Genomic DNA, 22,717 nt, shown 5'->3' with positions numbered 1-22,717 from the left:
AAGGTTAAAGAGCTAAAGAACGAGCTCTCTGTTCTGCCCGCGCCATGCCAGTCAGTGACCCGCAGGAAGGGCTCTCAGTGGAAACTTCTCATCTCCACAGTACCATTTCCCAGGCCTTCTTTTGCCCTACCGAATTCATCCCTTAAGATCAATGGTGAAAATTAAGCAATATGCTTAGCAAGACAAGCATTCTTCACTCTGTCCCCTGATAATTATGTGCTGTTGCTCTTCTCCCATGCAGCTGTTGCAAGACACACCAGTAGCCTCCTCAAGGAGCATGAAGGCATCGCAAGATGCTTGCTCACCACTTCCCAGGATGCAGGCCAATCATGGAGCCCTCCGGTTTGGAGACATTCCCACCAGCCACTTGCTATTCAAGCTTCCTCAGGAGCTGCTGAAATCCAGGTATTATTTAGCTTTCCTGCCCCAGCAACAACTCAGAACCTGATTCTGCGATTCCACCCAGGGAAGTCTGGCTGCCATGACACCATGCAGCTATCTCTAATGAAGGTGGTACTACCATTTTTGTGCAAAGAGGTGCTGGCCTGCACAGGACGGGGAGTGTAATTGCCTGCCATGTGCTCTCCCAGCAGCCGGAGGCAGACGTGAGGGTGTACTGCTCTGAGGCTGAAACAATCAGCTCAGCTCTGGTTTAGAATTGATGGTGTTCTAAAAATAAGGCTGACTTTTTTTTTTCTAAAGCTACTGTTTTATTTCTATGACAAATCACCTTTCTTTTCTTGTAATCTGTAGTGAAAGGAAAATCATTCTGTTTAGGTAGCTGCAGTGCCAGATCATTTTTAGAGAATACATTTGGCCTTTTTGTGCTAACAAGTTGCATCTCTTCTGGGGAGAGGGGAATGAGCAGAAATATGAATTATGTCTGGGAAAAAGTAGAAAAACAAGGTTTGTCATTTTCAGGTGATTCAAAGAAGACATAGATTAAAAAGGTGCTGACCATTTCTTCATGGCTTTTCTACAGAGGCAGAATTGCCCAGAGATTAAAAGGACCTGGCTCTAAAATCTGGCTTTCAGTCCCCTCCACCACTTATTGGCCCTGTGACCCCAGGCCATGTGCCAGGACAGCTCGTCTGAGACAGAGACACTCAGATGGGATTAGATGGGCAAGGGATTTATTGTGGAGAAGCATGTGAAGGATGTCCAGGAGGGGATGGGGACAGGGACGGGAGCTGGCTGTGGGCCTGTAGACACGGAGAGAGGGTACAGGGAGGATAGAGCCAGATAGGAAGGACCTCAGGCTGCAGTGCAGCTGTGAGCGGTCTCAGTCAGGTGCCTTAGTGCCCCCAAGCAGAGATCATCTCTGAGAAGAGCCCATTGTTGACCGTAAATGGCCTGATTCGAGTACCCCCGGGTGTCACTGAAGACCCAGGGTGTGGCAGTCCCACTGTGCTCCCCACCGCAGCTTCTCTTGGAGCATGACTTCATGACGGCCACGGGCTGTTTAACTTTTCCAAGCCTAAGCTGTCCCTCCACGCCAATTTTCACGTTAGCAAATTGCCACCTGTCTCTGGACCTCGATTTTCCTGTCGGTTCAGTGGGCCTGCTGATGGCCTTCCTTGCGGGGAGGAGAGGTCATAGCTTGTAAGGAGGCTGGCCCTCGAAGCCCACTCAGTAAGCCGTGAGCATGCATCCCAGGCAGAGAGAGTAAAGGCCAGAGAAAGACTGAACGCTGAGCTCAGGAGAAAGCCTGTGTGGACAGCTCCATGTCTCCAGTTGCCCCATGGAAAGTCTCGGGGTCCCTCATTTCCCAAAGCTGTGCTAGTAGAAGCTAAGGCAGAGGGAGGGGAGAGTGTCCCTCCAGTTACGCCGTCCCCTGGCTACTGGTTGGTGGGGAGATCCCACTCCCCGTCCCTGCTCTCTGGGTCAAGCTGACCTTAATGACAATGACCTCCCTCTTTCAAGAAACTGCCCCAGCTCCCCTTCCCCAGCCTCCCACCTCTGGCCTCCCCCTTGCGGCCTCTCCATCATCGTCTCCCTCCCCTCCCGGGCAGCTTCTCTCTTAGCACATTCAGTGCAGCGAGTTACCAACTTCTGACAGTTCAGCCCCTGTGCCTTCCCGTCCAACATTAAACTGTACATCGTAAATGAAAAAGTAACATTTTAAAAGGTAACATTTTTTAACAAGTTAATCAGTAAATATAATTTTCAACTTATGTTAGCCCCAAATGTTGTAGTGATCAGATGTTTTCAGAAAGTTGTAAGAGCTGAAGGATTCTGTTGTTCTCATTCTGATTGACATTCTGGCAGTGCTCTGACACTCCTTTACAACTGGTGCTATCACTTTACCCCCTTGGTGAATGTATAAAAATGTTCTTTAGCTCTCTGCCCTGTCCTCCCATCCTCCAGCAATGAAGAGTCACAGCTACAGTATCATGTACTGGGATCTGAATCCGGTGATGCCTTTTTTTGGGTGTTAGTCAGTTAGTCTTTTATGAACCAAAGTTGCTTTAGGAAATAGCTCTGGAAAGCAAATGTCAAGTCTGATCACCAGGCCCATGTATGGAAAGTCCTTTCTATTCTGTGGCACGTTCTAATATCCTCCCTAACTTGGCTACCCCTCATTCTCCAAACCTCCGCACTAACACAGACACACCAGGAGAAATATTGAGCAGTGTTACCATCTGGTTGTCTTAATTTAACAAATACAGATTTCTCTTTCATTTTGAAGAACATTGCCCTCAAGGAAACTTGCTAATCTGAAGAATAAATGTGCATCTCAGCCTCACAGAATTAAAAAGCAAAGGGAATTAACGGTATAATTTGTTTCTTTCACTTCCAGTTTCTGCCTCCAGATTTTCCATTTACCATTTAATTCAATTCAGTAACTATTTATTGAGTGCCTACTGCATAATACGCACTAGGGATGCCACTCTGAGTGGGATGAACCCAGTTTCTGCCCTCTGTCTGCTGTCTGCTTAGACCAGGCATCCCCAGACTTTTTACACAGGGGGCCAGTTCACTGTCCCTCAGACAGAGTCGCTGTGTTGCCCAGGCTGGAGTGCAGTGGTGTAATCTAGGCTCACTGCAACTTCCACCTCCCGGGTTCAAGCGATTCTGCTGCCTCAGCCTCTTGAGTAGCTGGGATTACAGATGCCCGCCACCATGCCTGGCTAATTTTTGTATTTTTAGTAGAGACGGGGTTTCCCCATGTTGGCCAGGCTGGTCTTGAACTCCTGACCTCAGGTGATCCTCCTACCTCAGCCTCCCAAAGCACTGGGATTACAGGCGTGAGCTACCACATCTGGCGCACTCTGCTTTTACTCTATGTTATTTGCCTCATTTTTCTTCCCTCACAGGTAGGGTATTAGGGTCTGAAATGTAGAGGTGTGTGGGAGAAGGTGGGTCTGTGCTTCCGTGTCTTTGTATTAAATTTGTCTTACAGAAAGGAAACGCTTCTTTGATGCTTACATCACATCCTTGTTATTCAAGTTGTCCGCTGCTTCTCCTATGACTTCCCTCTCTATGAATACATACAAAACAGAATGCATATTCATTGGGTTTGGAAAGTACAGGCTTCTACGTGAAATAAGCCAGTCACAAAAGGACAAGTTCTTTACAATTCCACTTACATTAGGTACCTCAAGTAGTCATATTCATCAAGACAGAAAGTAGAGTGGTGGTTGGTTATCAGGGGCTGTGCGGAAAGGAAGCCAGGGACCTATTGTTTAATTGGGTACAAGTTTCAGTTTTGCAAGATGAAGAGTTCTCAAGATTGTACTACAATGTGAATGTACTTAACGGTACTGAACTATACGCTTAAAAACGGTTAAGATGGCAAAAATTTATGTTATGTGTATTTTACCATAACTTTTTAAAACGTAGACTTTTATAAAAAAGATCAGTAAGGAAATTGGCCAACAAAACCATTAACAGTTGGAATAGAATAGCTCGTTAAAGTTCACAGAGAGGCTGGCCGGGCGCAGTGGCTCATGCCCGTAATCCTAGCACTTCGGGAGGCTGAAGCAGGTAAATCACAAGGTCAAGAGTCCAAGACCAGCCTGGACAAGATGGTGAAACCCTGTCTCTATTAAAAATACAAAAATTAGCTGAGTATGATGGCAGGGGCCCATAATCCCAGCTACTTGGGAGGCTGAGGCAAAGAATTGCTTGAATCCAGGAGGCAGAGGTTGCAGTGAGCTGAGATCATACCATTGCACTCCAGCCTGGGCGACAAAGCAAAACTCCATCTCAAAAAAAAAAAAAGTTCTCAGAGAAACAGGTTATTTAATCAGTACCTACCTGAGCATGTCCATTTGAAAAATGGGGGTTGTGTGTTTGCTCCCCACCCTGTGTCTCTACTCTGAGATTTGAAGGAACACTGAACAGCTCTATTTCTCTTCACTGCCACTCTTCACCACAGGTCACAGTTTGCTGTGGACGTGCAGACAACATCCTCCAGAGGGCTGGTGTTTCACACGGGCACTAAGAACTCCTTTATGGCTCTTTATCTTTCAAAAGGACATCTGGTCTTTGCACTGGGGACAGAAAGGAAAAAACTGAGGCTCAAAAGCAAGGAGAAATGCAATGACGGGAAATGGCACACGGTAAGAGCTGGGGCGGCGTCAGTGTCTCCAGCTGGTGCGGAATTCGCTGTTGGAGTTGCTGAAAATAGGAGTCCCAGCATCTTTCCCAGACGTGAAGGCGTGTGGTGGGAGAGCCGTGTGCAGTGGGAGGGCTTGCAGGCGCTGCGTGCCCGGCATCTCGGTACTGGAGGCTGCAGCACACGCCACGCATGGCTGTCATCCTAGACAGTAAAGTCAAGATGGACTTCACTGATTGCTTCTTCCATCCCCTCCAGCTCTGCCCAGGCGGCCTCATGCCCCTTGCCTACTCTCACTCCTGCCTCCAGGACCATTTCTTCTGCTATAGCCAGTTTCCAGGCCTCCAGGCCCCTCTTTGGTCCTGGACTGATCCTAGCACCTCACCTCTTGCTTAAAGGCATTCTAGATTCAAAGAAATAACATTTAAGGCCAGAAAGGACCTATTTCTTTCTCTAAGGAGGCAGCTGGACTTCAGAAAACGTAAGTGACTCGACAAGTTGCATTCACTTAGTCATTCCGCTGCCCTTCTGGAACACATAAGCAAATATTCCTCAAGGTAATGTCAGAGATGGGTAAGTGCTTTGAGAAAACACTAGAGCGAGGTTAGAAAATGAGAGAACTGAGAGACTGTTTCAAATAAGGCAGTCAAGAAAGCCCCAGTGCAGCAGGTGGCAGTCACGTGAGGTTATGGGGAAGGGGTTCCAGGCAGATGGAAGAAGAAGTAACAAGGACCCGGAGGTGGGAATTAGCTGAATGAAAAAACACAAAGTGGTAAGAAATGGAATGAGAGAGGAAGACAGAGCCCAGATCATTTAAGCTTTGAAGGCCAAGCTATGAATTTGGACTTTATTTGAAAGGGTCTGTAAAGCTTTTAAAGAGTCTTAAAACTCTTCCATATACAGATTCATATATCGTTTAATTCTTTAGCTGAAGAGACTGCCAGGGTGGAAGGGTAGCAGCCGGGAGCCCACGTGGTTGCTGTTGCCTTTGCTTCCAGAGGCTGTGGGGTGGTGGGGAGAAGTGACTGCCAGGGATGCCTGTGGAAGGTAGAACCTTGCGGGCTTGCTGATGGATCACTTATAGAGGGTGAGAGGAAGGTAGGGGTCCAGATCGTGTCCTGTAATTCAGGGCCAGCAATGGGTCATTAGTGGCCATTTACTGAGACGAAGATGGAGAAGAAGCAGATATGGTCAAGAGGAATGCATTTTAGAGCTGGGGAAGATGCAGAGTTCTGCTGTGAACACCTCAGGGCTGCGTGGCCTGTCAGACCTTCAAACCCAGATGTCAGCAGGCAGTAGAGGCTGAAGGTCACAGCTTGGCATTTAAATGGAAGCATCATCAGTGAATAGTCTCACAGCCATGAGATGGCAGAATCCACACCAGACCCCAGGGATTAGAAATTTTAGCAAAGTGCTCCTCTTGTTAGAAGAGAAGTGCCCTCCTTCCACCTGCGCAAGAGGCCTGCCCCAGGTGCCACGACTCTACCCATTTCCCTACCACTGTACACACTGTCTCTGCCCACAGGGGTTGCCTGTGGATGTGCCTTTAACTGTTTATCTTTTGTGTGAGTTTCCAGATCATTTCTATAATACCTTTTGATTAGTTCATTTCTGAGCAACCTTTATTTTAGTTCCCCCTTTTAGCTCAGTTTGTTCAATATTTAACAGTCTCACAAAATGATGGCGATGGTGATAACTGAAAAAAAAAAAACTCTCATCTTTTGAAGCTGTTTGAAGGAGCAGAAAAACATTGTTTTTAAATTTGGCCACTAATATTTAATAAAATACAACGCCAGTTGTCAAAGGTAAAAATGCAACTCACAGATCTTCCTCCCTCTGAAGGTGGTGTTTGGCCATGATGGAGAAAAGGGGCGCTTGGTTGTGGACGGACTGAAGGTCCGGGAGGGAAGTTTGCCCGGAAACTCCACCATCAGCATCACAGCACCAGTTTACCTGGGATCATCTCCGTCAGGGAAACCAAAGGTAAATAGCTATGTTCAGAGCCATGGATAAAAACAAGTCACCTTGTATTACAGACATAATTGTATGTGATACTCAGAATACTGAACATACAAGAATGTCAAAATACTTTAAGTGGTTTTTAAGGGTCTACTTAATGTTCACAAGCACACAGAAGAGGTGTCCGTTTCTTAACCCCAAGTCTTCCTGTCTAAGGTGCAGGTTCAGACGCAGACCTTGAAGGGGTGAAGACAGGGCTTGTCTACTGCTTCCTAAACCTGAATCTATTGACTTCTGCTCCAGGGAATGCAAAAACATAGGTTTTAGGTTATAGACAGAGATTTTTTGATTAACATAATGTGTTTGAAATTGCAGTCATTTCTGCCACTTTCACCGTCTTTGCCATACCCAGGTAAAACTTTGGCTTACAGGTTTTCTCTCCATTGAACTATTTATTTTAAATGTGCTTCTACGGGATCTTCTTATCGCTCCCATAAATGGAAGCCTAATATTCTTCACCATAAATAATAGGTAACCATAAGAAATAAACACTTGAAAACCAAACAGTGTTGTTAATGTCAAATAGGTCGTGTGACCTATGTGCTCTTTGCCTGGAGGAAAAGGTGCTTGACACGTAATCAAGAGGCTGTTTAAGACATATTAGCACAAAGCTAAAAGCTCTTCCTTTTCCTCGTCCAAACACTAGAAAGAAAATTCAAAAAAGAACAACTTAATAACTGAATATGTGTTTTCATGTTATTTAACGTCTAAAGTAACAAAATTATCTCAAAAACTAAACTGGGGAATGCTGGGGGAAGTGAAACTTGGAACTCCTCTGTCCCCAGAAGAGGGGTGCTTTTCTAGATTTGTCAAGTTCGAGGCTCTGATAGGGTCGCAGCTCCAGGGCTGAGCTCTTTGGGTGCCCTCTCCCTTCCTCTCTCCTACCCCCTGCCATAGTGTTCATTGCACCAGGGTTACCTGAGGCAGCCTTGGGCACCTTTCTTGTCCCGGGTTTGCCTTTTCTTTTCTCCTGATAAAGTTCAGTAAGATGAGCCTCTCAACAGCTCAGGTCTGAGAATGCCCTCCACCTGAATGCAACTTTTGCCCCTTTCCTCCAGACCTGGTGGCATATTCTGGTGTGATGTTTGCTTGCAGTGGAGAAAACAAAAGTGCCCTGGGCTCAAATCTGGCCTAGAAATGGAAGTCATGAAAGCAGGTCTTCTCTACCAGTTTGGATGCTAGCTGCTTAGGCTGACCTAGCCTCAGCCAGGGCTTAGCCTGGCCCACTTGGGTTTTGTACTGGGGTTTGGACCAGAGCTCCAGTGTTATACAATAAAGTATATTTCTTGTACCCCAGCAGGCAATAGAGTATTACTTTGCATTGTTATATACAGTCACTTTTATATACGGTCATTTTTAAAAATGGGTATATATTATAATAAAAATATATAACATATTATCCATTATTTATAATATACATTATATATATATATAATATATACCACATATTAATTGCTAAGGAGGATTCTCATTGTTAATATTTGCTTTTTCTCAACCTCTGTTCCTGTTTTCATCTCAGAGAAATCACAGGATGGGGGAGGATTTGGGTATTCTTTGGCCTCGGATAAATACTCTTTAAGCCACCCTAATCACACCCAGCATCCTAACGTCTGGGGCAATTAGTAGCACCCTATTTACAATCCTCTTTACAAGCCAAGTTTCTTTTTCCAGCCTTCTTTCAACCTGAGGGTATAACCCATCTCATGGGCCCTCCCACGTATCCTTTTCAGGAGCAGCCACGTCTGATCAGTGTCTGCCTCTGAACACCAACCAGCAATGCTCTCAGCCCTTAGGGATCAGTGCTGGGCTCTGGCCCATCCTGGAGAGTCCTAGCTTTAGGACACAGCTTTTTCATTGTGTAGCATGACAAATCTTATGAAACAAAAAGTTTCATAGGGAGCCCAGCCAGTTTACTGTTGATGCTGGCGCCATGATGTGAAAATGGTATCACATCACCATTTTCTTTCTTTTTTTTTTTTCTTTTTTGAGATGGAGTCTCACTCTGTCACCTAGGCTGGAGTGCAGTGGAGCAATCTCGGCTCATTTCAACCTCTGCCTCCCAAGTTCAAGAGATTCTCCTGCCTCAGCCTCCTGTGTAGCTGGGACTACAGGTGCGCACCACCACGCCCAGCTAATTTTTGTATTTTTAGTAGAGACGGGGTTTTACCATGTTGGCCAGGCTGGCCTCGAACTCTTGAACTCAGATGATCCACTAGCCTTGGCTTTCCAAAGTGCTGGGATTACAGACATGAGCCGCCCCACCCATCCAATGTTTTCTCTTAAAGCTGCCATATCCTTATTACCATATCTTGTCTTGTAGGATTTCAGAACCCAAGGGCATTTATTCTGGAAGGGAGTCTAGGAGTTTTATTCAATGAATCTTAAACTTTCTTGAGAATTTTATGAAATTTACAGTACTTCTCCCCAGGAAAATGCACATGCAGAACACATCTGGTATATAATATAGGCAATCACAGAACCCCACCAGCCTGTTTCAGGGCTCCGGGAGAGGAGTCCCCTGTTCTAGCCAGCTCTAGGCAGGCATGGGGCTCCACGAAAGCCCACTGACGATGCACACTGTGTCTTATTTTAACTCTGCAGCATTCGTGACTTGGTGGTGGTGCACTGAGCCCAACAATGTAGGAAGATTTTTTGCATTTTATTATTTTTGGAAAATTTTGCCCTCTTTATATTCGTCAGCTGCCCTGCATTAAGCTATCACACTGCCTCATGGAAATCTAAGAAGGGGTTTGTACCTACAAAGAGATGGTGAAGTCTGTGAACTGTAAGATGGAAATTTCCCTTGCTGCTCTGACTGTGAGGACCAGGGTCAGGTCAACCATCTCTGTTCTTATTCCAGCACAAGTGAGCAATCTACACTGCCCCCACCCTCCTGCACGCACACCGCTTGGTTTGGTGGCACCTGCAAACTTTGCCACCCACCCAACATCTGGTACACAGGTTTTTCTTGGCACTGTGGGCAGAGAGTCAAATACAACAGCTATTAGAACCTGAGTCTGAAGAACCCGACTCCGAAGCAGGAAGAATGAATCCCTACCTACCTTCCCCCTTTTGCTGACAAGCTGCAGTGCCCTTCGTTTTGGCTACCCATGCCTTTCCTAGAGATGTAGGTAATGAGCTTTTTCTTTTTTTCTTGGTTGCAGACCTTCCCCACAAATAGCTTTGTGGGATGCCTGAAGAATTTTCAGCTGGATTCAAAACCCTTGGATACTCCTTCTTCAAGCTCTGGGGTGTCTTCCTGCTTGGGGGGCCTTTTGGAGAAAGGCATTTACTTCTCTGAAGAAGGAGGTCATGTCATCTTGGGTAAGGAGCAGTTCCATAGAGTTTATGTCTTTGTGTCTTAAGAACTGTATCCTGGCTGGCCATGGTGGCTCAAGTCTGTAACCCCAGCACTTTGGGAGGCTGAGGCGGGCAAATCACCTGAGGTCAGGAGTTCAAGGCCAGCCTGGTCAACATGGCAAAACCCTGTCTCTACTGAAAAAAAAAAAAAATACAGAGAGTAGCCAGGCTTGGTGGTGGGCACCTGTGATCCCAGCTACTTGGGAGGCTGAGGCCGCAGAATCGCTTGAACCCGGGAGGCAGAGGTTACAGTGAGCTCCACTTCACTCCAACCTGGGTGACAGAGTGAGACTGCATCTCAAAAAAAAAAAAAAAAAAGAACTATATCCTGTTTTCTTTCTTAGCAATTCTTTAACTTTTGCTTTGTTTTTCTTTGGAAAGCTCACTCTGTGTTGTTGGGGCCAGAATTTAAGCTTGTTTTCAGCATCCGCCCAAGAAGTCTCACTGGGATCCTGATACACATTGGAAGTCAGCCCGGGAAGCACTTATGTGTTTACATGGAGGCAGGGAAGGTGCGTAGCAGTCTGATGTCATGGGAGGGTCTGTGGAAAGCAGCTTCCACTTCTGGAGGCCACCGCGGGTCAGGTTTATAGTAGAGAATGGGATCCAGTCTTGTATTTAAGAGCCTTGACTTCAGGGCTAACTTACATTTTCCTTTAGCAAGTAATTTTATCATCACATTTTCTGTTCTTAATTTTTAAAACTGGGAAAACTTGAACAAGCTGGGCTGACTTGCAGCTCCAGCATTTGGTTATATGGCCCTAGGGAAGTTACTTCAGCTCTTTCAGCCTTATCTGTAAAATGTAGATAATAACTCTTATATCTGAAGCCTTTTGCTACGATTATAGAAATTGCCATGTACTCAGTTGTCATGGATTCCTTCCTCCTGCATCTCCGTGACCTCATTAGTCCCATCACTCATGGGCTTGAGTCAATATCTTATTTTCCACCACCCAGTTATATCTCTTTCCTTCTCAAAGATGTCCCTTTAAAACCAAATTCTTTTACAAAGACCCTTACTTGAGGCCTCCCGTGAAAGATTAATATAATATGCCATTGTCTTTCATCTCCATCCTTCCACAGTTTATTAAATGTGAGAGGAAAAGAATCCCAGAAGAAAATAAAATGTTCTGGGCTGGACATAGTCGCTCACGCCTGTAATGCCAGCACTTTGGGAGGCCGAGGCAGGTGAATCACGAGGTCAGGAGATGGAGACCATCACCGCTAACATGGTGAAACCCCATCTCTACTAAAAAAAAAAAAATATATATATATATATATATATATACAAAAATTAGCCACGTGTGGTGGCGCATACCTGTAGTCACAGCTACTCGGAAGGCTGAGGGAGGAGAATCGCTTAAACCTGGGGGTGGAGGTTGCAGTGAGCTGAAATCACGCCGCTGCACTCCAGCCTGGGTGACAGAGTGAGACTCCGTCTCAAAAAAGAAAAGAAAAGAAAATGCCCAAAACTCCTAGAACACTTTTTATTGTAGCCTTTAATTAAGTCTAAGTAGGTCTCTGGTAGCTTACAAGGTGGTTGAGACAATTCTGGGTTTTCAGAGGAGGGACTGGAGAGAGTCTTTACTGAGAGCCTCCGGGAAGGAATTATTCTCAGGAACACAAGTCAAGACCTGATGACCTTCATAATAGCAGTGACATTGTTCAGCTCAAAAATTGCCTGTGAATAGACTGTCCCATCTAGCTACCTGCAAATTAAATGTAAATTATTTATAAATACACTTACTTTAGTCCTCTCATTTCATTCCCCTTGATTCAACCCTTGAAAGATCCCGGAGGAGACCCTGATTTAGGAAGCAGGAATGTGGGATTCTGCACAAAACAGACTGCATGCCTGGCTCCCAATGCATGCCCAGTGCAAACTCAGTCATTTTGTGTGTTTGATGTCTCGGACAAAAACCACTCGATAAATAATGCTTACATGGAACTACGACAATTGGCTGGCCCTTGCAGCAGGCTGTAGGCCTCCAGAGTAGCTTTGCCTTCCACATCTCACATGTCATTCCACACAGAGCCACTGTCTCGAATTAATTGCTAAGGGGATTCCAATCAGTAACCTTTGAGTTGAACTGATGGGGGCGGGGTTTGGATTAGAAGGGAACAGCTCATTGCCATTGGCAACCAGGCTGGGGTCCACCCTGGTTTACGGTTTGCCTGCCTGGAAGGGATGCCATAGAGAGATCTCTGGAAGCCTTGGACCCCATGCGGTCACCTGCTGCAGAAGTGGAGGGGGGCCAATATCTAATGTGCGCTTAAGCTGTCAGTGGGGCCAGGTTTGGGGAGGGAAGATGGCAGGGGAAAGTCGGCGCCACCTGCCTTTCTAAATGAAATGGGAAAATGCACGTGTGTTCCAGGTCACAGCCTCTATGGAGAATGGAGCAGGTGGGATCTCGACGTCAGTGACACCAAAGCAGTCTCTGTGTGACGGACAGTGGCACTCCGTGGCAGGTATGACGTTCAGCAGCTGATCGTTCCTGCACTAACACAGGCCTCCTTTCCATCTTGACTTGAACATCCCAAAGGCAGCCTCAGCCCCTCCATCCATAGTGCCTGACCGGGGCCAGCCCCCCAGGCTGATGTGTCCATTCTCATCCCCTATGCTTCTGTCACTCATGGTTGCCACCTCCAATTCTCCAGAACTTATCGAATGTTTTATTGTTGCTGGTGTTGTTTGTTCGTATTTGGGGCCCAACACACTAATAAGCTATGCCGGTTTTCCAGATAGTATAACACTGTGATTTAGATTTTTGTCTCCGAAGTTAGAACAGAGGTCAAATCTTTGTTCCATCCCTTTCCCTGTGTGACCTTGGAAAGTTGCTTAACTGTTCTCTATCTTCAATTTCCTCTCCTGTAAAATGGAGATAAAAATAGAGTATGCCTCTTAAGGTTGTAGAAATTCAACGGGGTAATGTGTGACAAGTGCTTAGCCCAGTGTCTAATACATACTCAGTGTTCAGTATCTGGTTTTTGTTAAGCCTCATTGTTGGTTTTTTTCAACAACCATTTAATATTAATGCAGACTATTTAGACAAACCAATGAGTAGGCAGCAAGCATTTCCTCTCAAAAAGAATCTGTAATTTTATTAGTTACTTGTAGATATTAGAGATCTATGAACCTGTATTGGCTATAAAATACCTGTTGTAAAAATGTGGTCTTTTCTTGGCTAATTTAAAAGATAGAGCCACCTTGCAATTAGCTGAGATCGTTAACATGGGAGGAATTTTGTGTCGAGGGTCAAAAGCGCTGTCTTTGGCATCAGCTTTCAGAAGTCAGTGTCTTCGTAGAAAGTATGAAGACACTTTGGGAGGCCAAGGCAGGAGGATTGCTTGCGATCACATGAAATCAGCATGGCCTCTGGACACAGGAAACCAGAGCTTCAATCCCACTACTTGATAACCAAGCCATCTTGTCAGGCTCATCAGTGAGACACATTCTCTTGTCTGGGAAATGGGAAACAATCATTTCTTCTTCACAGATTCATTTGAAGGGTTAAATTCCTTCATGTACGTGGAAGCACTACCTGGTGTTTAGAAGTTAGTTGAATTTATATCTAAGCTGACCAAATTTCTGCAAACAGCACTCCCACAGGACCAGTAGGAAGGACTTAGAACAAAGTCAATAGTGTAGACGTTAGGCGGGGCTCCCCTCCGATGACAGACCTAACCAGCCTCCATTCCCCAGTCACCATAAAACAACACTTCCTGCACCTGGAACTGGACACAGACAGTAGCTTCACAGCTGGACAGATGCCCTTCCCACCTGCCAGCACTCAAGAACCACTACACCTTGGAGGTGTTCCAGGTAACTCTTGTTCTGACTTCTATAACATGTTGCCCTATGTCAGCTCTGAACATTCGCTTCTTAACCCAACAAATGTGATGCTCCAGCCCATGAGTTTGTAGCAGGGCAACTCCTGGCTGGACAGTGGAGATGGTAAGGCCCTTTGCACTGGCATGTGGGGAAAGGCAATTGCTAGAAAGGAGCACTTGTCAGGGAAGCCCTGGCCTCATTACTGCTCTTTCCCCATGCCCCAAACCTGTAAATCTTCTTTTTTGAGATGGAGTCTGACTCTGTCGCTCAGGCTGGAGTGCAGTGGCGTGATCTCAGCTCACTGCAACCTCTGCCTCCCGAGTTCAAGTAGTTCTCCTGCCTCAGCCTCCCAAGTAGCTGGGACTATAGGCGCCTGCCACCACGCCCAGCTAATTTTTGTATGTTTAGTAGATACGGGGTTTCACCATGTTGGCTAGGCTGGTCTCAAACTTCTGACCTCAGGTGATCCACCCACCTCGGTCTCCCAGAGTGCTGGGATTATAGGCATAAGCCACCACGCCCAACCCCAAGCCTGTAGTTTATAAGCTTCTCTTAAGAGGTTGCATTAACCTAGAAGCCTGATACCAGCAAAGGGTCAGGAAAGGGGCTAAAAACCTGGTCTCTTTCCTCTCCAGGCATTTAGTTTTACTGGTGAGTTATTAAGCTTTTGTGGGCCAGACTAGGAGAATCAGGCAGGCTGAAATGGAGTCAAGCTCAAGACTGGAATGTTGCCCAGGAAGAGCCTTTTCATTCTTCATTGTTTTCTGTCCCTCCAAATACACTGTAGTCTGGTTGTTAATTTTATAGGCCTTTCATTACCCATAAAAAGCACCAGTTTAGAGCTATTGATTTGGGCTGTGGATTCTCCTCTGAAGAACTTGAAGAGTAGCCTCATTGCTGATTTATCACAGCAGGTGGAGTGTCAGATGCCTGCCTGAAGTGGAGCGGGCTGGGTGGGCTGAGATAGAAGGTCACTTTAGCTTTCTCCACTAAGACTATATTTTGCCTGGCACGGTGGCTCACACCTGTAATCCCAGAGCTTTGGGAGGCTGAGGCAGGAGGTTCACTTGAGGCCAGGAGTTCACGACCAGCCTGGGCAACATAGCGAGACCCCCCCTCATCTCTACAAAAACATTAAACATTAGCCCAGGGTGGTGGCCCACGCCTCTAGTCCTGGCTACTTGGCAGACTGAGGTGGGAGGATTGAGTGAACCCAGGAATCCCAGGTTTACAGAGAGCTGTGATTGCAACGCTGTACTCTAGCCTGGGTAACAGAGCGAGACCCTGTCTAAAAAAAAAAAAAAAAAAAAAAAAAAAAAACTATCTTTAAAATCCAAGGAATATTCCCTGGACAATATGAATTATTCGCTGAATGCCTCTCTACTTTCTCTTTCAGCCGATTTGACGACACTGACACTCCCTGTGTGGAAATCATTCTTCGGCTGTCTGAGGAATGTTCATGTCAATCACATCCCTGTCCCTGTCACTGAAGCCCTGGAAGTCCAGGGGCCTGTCAGTCTGAATGGCTGTCCTGACCAGTAACCCAAACCTATTTCACAGCAAGGAGATTCACCTTCAAAAGCGCTGATCACCAAATGCACCTCCCTCCCCAGCTCGAGATCATTCTTCACGCGACACCAACCAGACAGGTTTAATAGCAAATCTAATTTCGAATTCTGACCATGGATACCCATCACTTTGGCATTCAGTGCTACGTGTGTATTTTATATCAAAATCCCGTTTCTTGAAGATAAAAAAAATTGTTATTCAAATATGCACAGAATGTTTTTGGTAATATTAATTTCCACTAAAAATTAAATGTCTTTTAAGAAATATTCTTTCTACTTGTTAAAAAAAATTAAATATATTTTAAAGCACTTTAAGAATATGAAACTTTCATATCTGTTAAAGGGTTATAATTTATGGGATTAAAACATGCAGTGTAGTCTTTAAATTATGATGTTTTATTAGCATAAAACCAATGGTTTGATGGCCATTGTTAATTCCTCAGCACCGGATGTGTTACCTACAGCATAGTCTTCTCCATATAATCACTGAGCATATACTGATAAGGTTTTTGTGTGTGCTCAGTATTGCGACTACAGTGAGGAATAAGAAGTAATTCCTGCCCTCAAGGAATATGCAATCCAGTTGGGGAGACACATCATATTCATAAAATAGTAACTTATGAACAAACTGAACTAATGAACCCATTAATTAATGAAGACCATTGGCTTCCCAATCCTAGCCTTCCCCAGCCTGCCACCAACCAAGTCTAGGTTATGACAATCAGTTCCCTGAGGGCACAAACACCTAGTAGGGAAGCTGAGATGGATGTAATGCACCATTACCGAAGCCTCGTGAGGCAAGCTAACCAAAGTCAATGGGATGGAGGACTCACTTCTAGTTTTATCTACAAAATAATGAACAATGTACTGAACCAATATTATCATCCAGCAGCACTTTCCCTAACAGAGAAGCCTATGCAAGCATTTCCATATCCTCTACAGTGTTTGTTCATCAGAAGAAAAGTAACAAATAATTTTTAAAAATTGGATACAGTAATTCTATGTGGTATCATTCTAGCTACACACCCTCCTCCACCTCTGAAACCGAGTCACATCCCCTTCAACCCAGCGTTCTCTTCTGACATCCACACTGCAGTCTTGTGCTTTCTAATCACATCTACACAGAAATGGAATGTTCTCCTGGAGAGGTAGCGAGGTCTCCATCACATGAGTATTCAACAGAGGCTGGGTGGTGATCCTTAGGGATGCCACGCCGGGTTGGAGGTTGACTACATGACTCTAAGCTATGTGATTTCTTAAAATATTGATTTTAAAAAGAAACATCCACCAGGTGATGACCAGCCAGGAACTGAGTCTGCAGGACAGCCATCCATTTTCACACCTGCCTTTGGCAGGCCTACACTAAACCCATGGTTCTCTCCTCTGGGTCCCCGGTGTTAAACCAGCTGAATCTAAGAGAGTCACAGATGAAATTACAGCTGAGGAAAAAGAACACCTTCAGTGTGGCTATTCTCAGATTGTAAATGTGTGTTTCCTGAAAAGAATGTCTCGAGCTCAACTGAATCATCATGGGAATTATTTGTGAACTATCAAATGCCATGCAAACATTGTCACTGGTATCCTCTTCCTGGATCATAGGCATACACAGATTGGGCGGACCTTGTGGGGAGAGGCTCAGTAGGGACAGCAGGATCACTGGTAGATGATACTGACCAGCTCACTACGGGTCCACCATTGTTCCGTGTTTGTTCAGTGGACTGAGGCCTGGAAACAGCACATCTTCCTGGGCAGCGGACACTTCACAGGCACCAAGTCACTGTAAAGCAGTCGAGGGTCTTTACGGGCCTGCTTCCTTCCGCATCCCTTAAGCTGCTGGCTGACCTCATTCCTCCGTACAGACAGTTCCTGAGTTTTTGCCGTACTCATAATATCCTTATGCCAGAGAACAACACCTCTGGATAGAACTTGCTGGCCCTCCCTTCTCCGAGGTCCACACAGAGCTTGAATTCAGCTCCTTTCTCCACTCTCCCTGACCCCCAGAAATGCTGCAGGAAAACACCCCTCCACACACGCACCCCGGCTTCTGCCTGCCACTCTAACTTTTCTCTTCCAGTTCCCCAGTTTTCTTTTTACTAATTTCAACTTGGGCAGGTCAGTGCTAGCTCCCAAAAGATTTCCTTCTTCCTTTGGAATGAGGACTTAAAGCCAGTATATGGATAGAACAATTTTTTAAATAACTTTCTTTAATTGAATGTAAGTGGTATGTTTGTTTGTTATGGAAATATTGGAATATGTGGAGAGGCATAAAAGTCACCTAGAATCTCACCACTCTGAAATCTGTTTGTAGGTAGTTATGTTCTTTAGCGTTTTTTAATTCACATGTATTTTCTTACAAAATAATGGTAATATCATATGTATTGTTTGTATATGGTTTTAAACACTCTTTTGTATTTTCCAGATCTTTAGAGCATTTTATTCCATCAGAAGAATTTATCATAATGTATTTAACCTCTCTCCAATTATTCCATAAGTGGATTTTTCCGTTTTTGTTGTTGCAATTACAAGCAACACTAAAATGAAGCTATCCTGGGATATAAATTTATTTATTTTCTTAAGGTAAATTCTTAGAACTAACACTATCAGGTCAAAGGATATAAACATTTTAACGATTGTTGTTAGCTATTACCCAATTGTTGCCCCAAAATTTATATGTGAATCTATTTACACTCAGAATCATTTTAAGCTGACCTTAGTCCCTAATACCACTGAATAGGAACCCACTAAAGTTGCCGATGATCTTCAAGATGGGCAGCAGACATTTATGTTTATGCAAACCAGTGTGTAGAGGTCCACCCTGATCCAGGCCTATCTAAGCCAAAATCCCATCACCTGGAACAGGTGGTCAGCTGGTGGGTGTTTAGCTGTGATTCTGTAAAACACCTTAGGAAAAGGGGCAGCTTGATGATCAGTCCTGCGGAACTGGAGCTGGGCCACAGACGCAGCCAGGTTTGCAGAGTGCGTCACAGTCAAGAATGCCAAACTGGTGCCAAGCCCGGGCCGTGCTCCCAGAAAGGGTTGGAGTAATGTACCAAGCTCTCTTCGCAGCTCTGGGCCGCAGTGATCAGTCCAGCCAGCCGGCTTCACCCTCCTTCACCTTGGAAGTTTGCTTTCATTGTGAGTGAAACTTTCATGAGGATTCTCTCAGGGGGGATTTCCAGGATTTCACTTGGGGAAAAACTCAAGACCCCATCCCTCCCACCACCCTGCCCAACAGAGAAATCCAGTGCAAAACTTTTGTTTTTAAAAATGTGGGTGATATAATAGCAGCGGTAGAAAGGGGCAAATTTATTTCCAGTTTCTTCTTTTGCCAAACAATATAGCTTAATTCTTCAGCATAGAAATTCCAGCACAGTGTCTGCCTGCCTGAGAATAGAAAGCAGAGATGAAATCGGGATATCCTTGTTAATCGTCCTCAGGGCAAAGAACATAATTCTCCCAAAGTAGAGGGGTGGCAGCCTGAGAGGATGAATACTGTTGACTGGAAATATCTTTTCTCCCTCGCTCATAAAGACTTCTATGACCCCAGAATATAAAGGGTACCTTTCCATTGCCAGAAGGTTTCTTTCCCCATAAATTTTGAATGTGTGGTTGACTTTACATTGAGCCCTTGATAAGAATTGGGAGTTTCAGAGGGTAGAGGACTGAGACTTTCTGCCGCACCTGAGTCCACGTGAATGCACACAGGTCACACAGCAGCACACACTTACTGATTGAATCATCACTGGCTCAAAAGCCTTTTGCATGTTGATCGATAACTTTAATCATTTCATACTCAGCATGCATTTCTAAACAGTTATCATGGAGCTGTATGTCGGAGCTGCAGCTTGGCATGCTGTCCATTCAAAAGGCAAATCTCGGAAGGTGTTTACTATTCCTGCAGGAAATAGGCTTCCTTGGAAGCATCCTTGGAAATTTATATTCCAGAAAACAGGTGATTGAGCACAGCTAGCATTCACCTGCAGTGCTGTCAGGGGAGAATGAAATTCCAAACATCCGCATTTTCCCCAGAAGTGCAATGTCCTTAGTGGGGGAGGGAGGGTTCTATAAACCCCTTAGTGGGAGAGGAGGGGTCTATAAAATTCAGAGGCTGAAATACATCCTAGGACATCAGGGGCACTTCCTGGGCCAAAGACCAGCTGCTACTGTGACAACTTCTGCCCAGCCCAGCTCCCAGGGGGGTTTGTCTCTTGTTCCTTAGTTCCCTATAATCCATCTCGTCCCACTTTCCCAGAATGAAAGGAAAGCCCCACCTCCCCACCCCACTTTAGAGAAGAGCTATTGCTCTTGGAAGTCTCTGGAATCTGAGCCACCCCTTGTTACTTTAAGCCTGTAATCTCAGCAGTGGTTTAGGCATGCAAGCTTTCTGTCAGGGTGTTTAAAATATCCTAGAAGTCCGAGGGCAGAAATTACCTCCCTTACTTCATAAGGCTTCTTTGAGAGTTAAACGAAATGGCAGATGTGAAAATGTTAGGAGAACATCACTGCTAATATTATCACTATTAGCCTGGCACGCTGGCTCACACCTGCAATCCCAGTACTCTGGAAGCCTGAGGTGAGAGGACTGCCTGAGGCCAGGAGTTCAAGACCAGCCTGGGCCACATAGCAAGACTCCATCTCTGCCAAAAGAAAATAAGACAATTAGCTGGAAACTATCTTATTGCCACTCACCTGTAGTCCCAGCTACTCAGGAAGCTGAGGTGGAAGGATCTCTGGAGCCCATGAGTTCAAGGCTGCAGTAAGCTATGATTACACCACTGCACTCCAGCCTGGGCAACAGGGGAAGATCCTGTATATATTAGTATAAATGCGGATCTATATAGTAATATGTATTACTGTAAACTGTATTATTCAAGTTTTGATATTTCCACTCCATTTTTAGTGTTGTTTATAGTATTTTATTACTACAATAATATATATACTACTATATATATTTGATATAAAATATATGTATATAACTACTATAAACAACACTAAAAACAGAGTGAAAGTATTAAAGGTTGACTATTTCCTTGTAGCTTTAATTATTCCTAGGCATGTTTGGATATTTAAGTATTTGGATGTTCAAATATCAAAAAGGCAAAGACCTAATAAAGAAGTTTCCTATACTACACATGACACACGTTTGCCACTTTTCCTGATTTGCCATTCTGAGGAAACAATGGAGAAAGGAAATGTCCCCCTGTTTTATAGCATTGCTGTGTACATAAGATATATTTCATATTCAGGACAAATCTCTGCAACTGGGTGGGGTGGCTCATCCTGTAATCCCAGCTCTGGAAAGCCAAATCAGGAGGATGTCCTGAAGTTAGGCATTTCAGAGCAGCCTGGGCAACATAGCAAGACCCTGTCTCTACAAGAGACAATAAATTAGCCAGGCATGGTGGTGCATGGTTGTAGTCCCAGCTACTCAGGAAGCTGAGGTGGGAGGATTGCTTAAGCCCAGGAGTTTGAGTCTGCAGTGAGCTATGATTGCACCACTACACTCCAGCCTCAGTGACAAGCAAGACCTTGGCTCTAAGACGGGGAAGAAAAAAAAAAAAAGGAGAAGGAGAATCTCTGTAGTAGATGCTGCCAGCACCCCCTTTGCCCTGACCACTTGAGGCCATGCCACCCTGCCTTCCAAGTGCCAGCCCCAGCATTTCTTTGGCTGCTGAAGCTAGCGTTGTTCACCTGTGCAGCAGATCAGCTGTGTAGAGGATTCATGTCCCAAGTGCAATTCTTCAGCAACGGCTCACAGGAGTCTGGGTCTAGCTCCCACACCTCTTGGAACCTGCATTCTCCCCCATAACCCAGAGTTTCTCCAGCAGGATTACACACCAGTCACCCACAGCAGGAGCTGGTTTGGGAACACTCCTTCCTCCACTGCCTTATCTTCCCTGTCTTCCTCTCTCATCCCTTCCTCCTATTACTGGTCTTTCCTTCCCCTCCCATGTAAACTCCCTGCACTCAAATCCCTGCTCAGAGTCTGCTCCGAGGGAACCTGAGCTTGGACATCCTCCAAAGAATGGAAGGAAATCTTGTCCTAGATTTTGACAATATTATATTTGTAATGTGACTAGTTCTTTCTTTTCACAAAAACAAGAAATATTGCCTAGTATGCCCATTGTGTCAACCAACATCAAGAAATTCTTTGCTCCACGAGTATGTGTTTTGACTGATTCATTAATAATCATGCTGTGATGTGAATTTTGACTTGATTACCAACGGGGAATGTCTTCTGAATAAAAATGTTCATTGGTACTAATGATATTTTATATTTGAATAGCACTTTACAGCTTATAAATACATTTAGCATATATTTTCAATCAATGCATGAGAATGAAAGGGAAGAGGAATTATCATCTAAATTCTAAGGTAGCATCATGCCACCTATGTGTCAAAGTAAATAAAGGAATCAAGTCTCCTATTGCCTGCATCTTCACTGCCTGGTAAAGCTTTGTGGACAAGTGAAGGTTGCCATATCTCTTTCTAACCATGAAGGAGAAAGAGGAATGGGAGGCCTCTGGGAATGTGCAGCTGTTCACTTCTGGCAACTTTAGCTTCCATTTTTGGGAATTAGCCTCCACTTTTTCTTGATTTTCCAGCCCATACTCCTCTTCAGCTTTTTTAGCTTGGAGGAGGCAGATTGAAACTATCTCATTTTACCTTTTCAATCCAAGGTAATAATATGTCCCCTTGAAGCTGAGTAACTGGCTAACCATTTAAAAAATTAAAGATGGCTCACTACCCTGCATCTTCTACCCAGATTAATTCCAGATGAATTGAAGATTCAAGTGAAATAAACCATCAAGTGCTGGAAGAAAACATTAGGAGAATTATTTATATACTTTAGGTTGAGGAGTGGTTTTCTAAACATGGCACCAAATAAGGAAATTATAAGGGAAAAAAACTAGTAAATATGATCACATAAGAATATCAAATTTCTAGATGGCAAGAAATGCAATGAAATTAAAATAGAGCACTGAGAAAATATTTTAACATACAACAGAGAAAGCATAATATTCTTACAGATTAAGAGCTCTTTCAGATTAATTATAAAAATATATAAACAGCGCAATAATAAAATGGCAAAGGACAGGATAATTTACAAAAGAAGAAATACAACTTTCCCCTAAGCATATGATACCTATCTTCAATCTAATTAGAAATCAAATAAATGTAAATTATTAAATGTATTGTTTTTGTATATAAGATTGACAAAGGTTGTTTAATAAATATATAAGTAAATAATAGGATAGTATATTGGTATCCCTTTGGGGGAGGAAAGTGGCAATTTGGGAATACGTATCAAAATTTTTAAATGTGCATTCTATCCTGCACAGATACCCTGGAATTTAAATTAAAAATTGAAAGAAA

General features: G+C 44.4%; 1 protein-coding gene across 2 annotated transcripts in view; it reads left to right on the top strand.

The window, feature by feature from the left end:
• LAMA3 (laminin subunit alpha 3) overlaps nucleotides 1–21,767 on the top strand; it is a 97,101-nt gene extending 75,334 nt beyond the window's left edge. For both annotated transcript variants that reach the window (XM_039463646.2, XM_074383676.1), the window contains 8 exons: nucleotides 242–405; nucleotides 4,382–4,565; nucleotides 6,404–6,544; nucleotides 9,745–9,904; nucleotides 10,322–10,452; nucleotides 12,316–12,409; nucleotides 13,644–13,763; nucleotides 15,169–21,767. In XM_039463646.2, coding sequence (XP_039319580.2) covers nucleotides 242–405; nucleotides 4,382–4,565; nucleotides 6,404–6,544; nucleotides 9,745–9,904; nucleotides 10,322–10,452; nucleotides 12,316–12,409; nucleotides 13,644–13,763; nucleotides 15,169–15,314 — 1,140 coding nt within the window. In that variant the 3' untranslated portion in view covers nucleotides 15,315–21,767. The remainder of the gene's footprint in view (nucleotides 1–241; nucleotides 406–4,381; nucleotides 4,566–6,403; nucleotides 6,545–9,744; nucleotides 9,905–10,321; nucleotides 10,453–12,315; nucleotides 12,410–13,643; nucleotides 13,764–15,168) is intronic.
• Nucleotides 21,768–22,717: the final 950 nt, after the last annotated feature.

The sequence above is a fragment of the Saimiri boliviensis genome, chromosome 13, assembly GCF_048565385.1.
Source record: "Saimiri boliviensis isolate mSaiBol1 chromosome 13, mSaiBol1.pri, whole genome shotgun sequence".
Taxonomy (NCBI): Eukaryota; Metazoa; Chordata; class Mammalia; order Primates; family Cebidae; genus Saimiri; species Saimiri boliviensis.
This window is presented reverse-complemented; position numbering and strand designations above follow the sequence as displayed.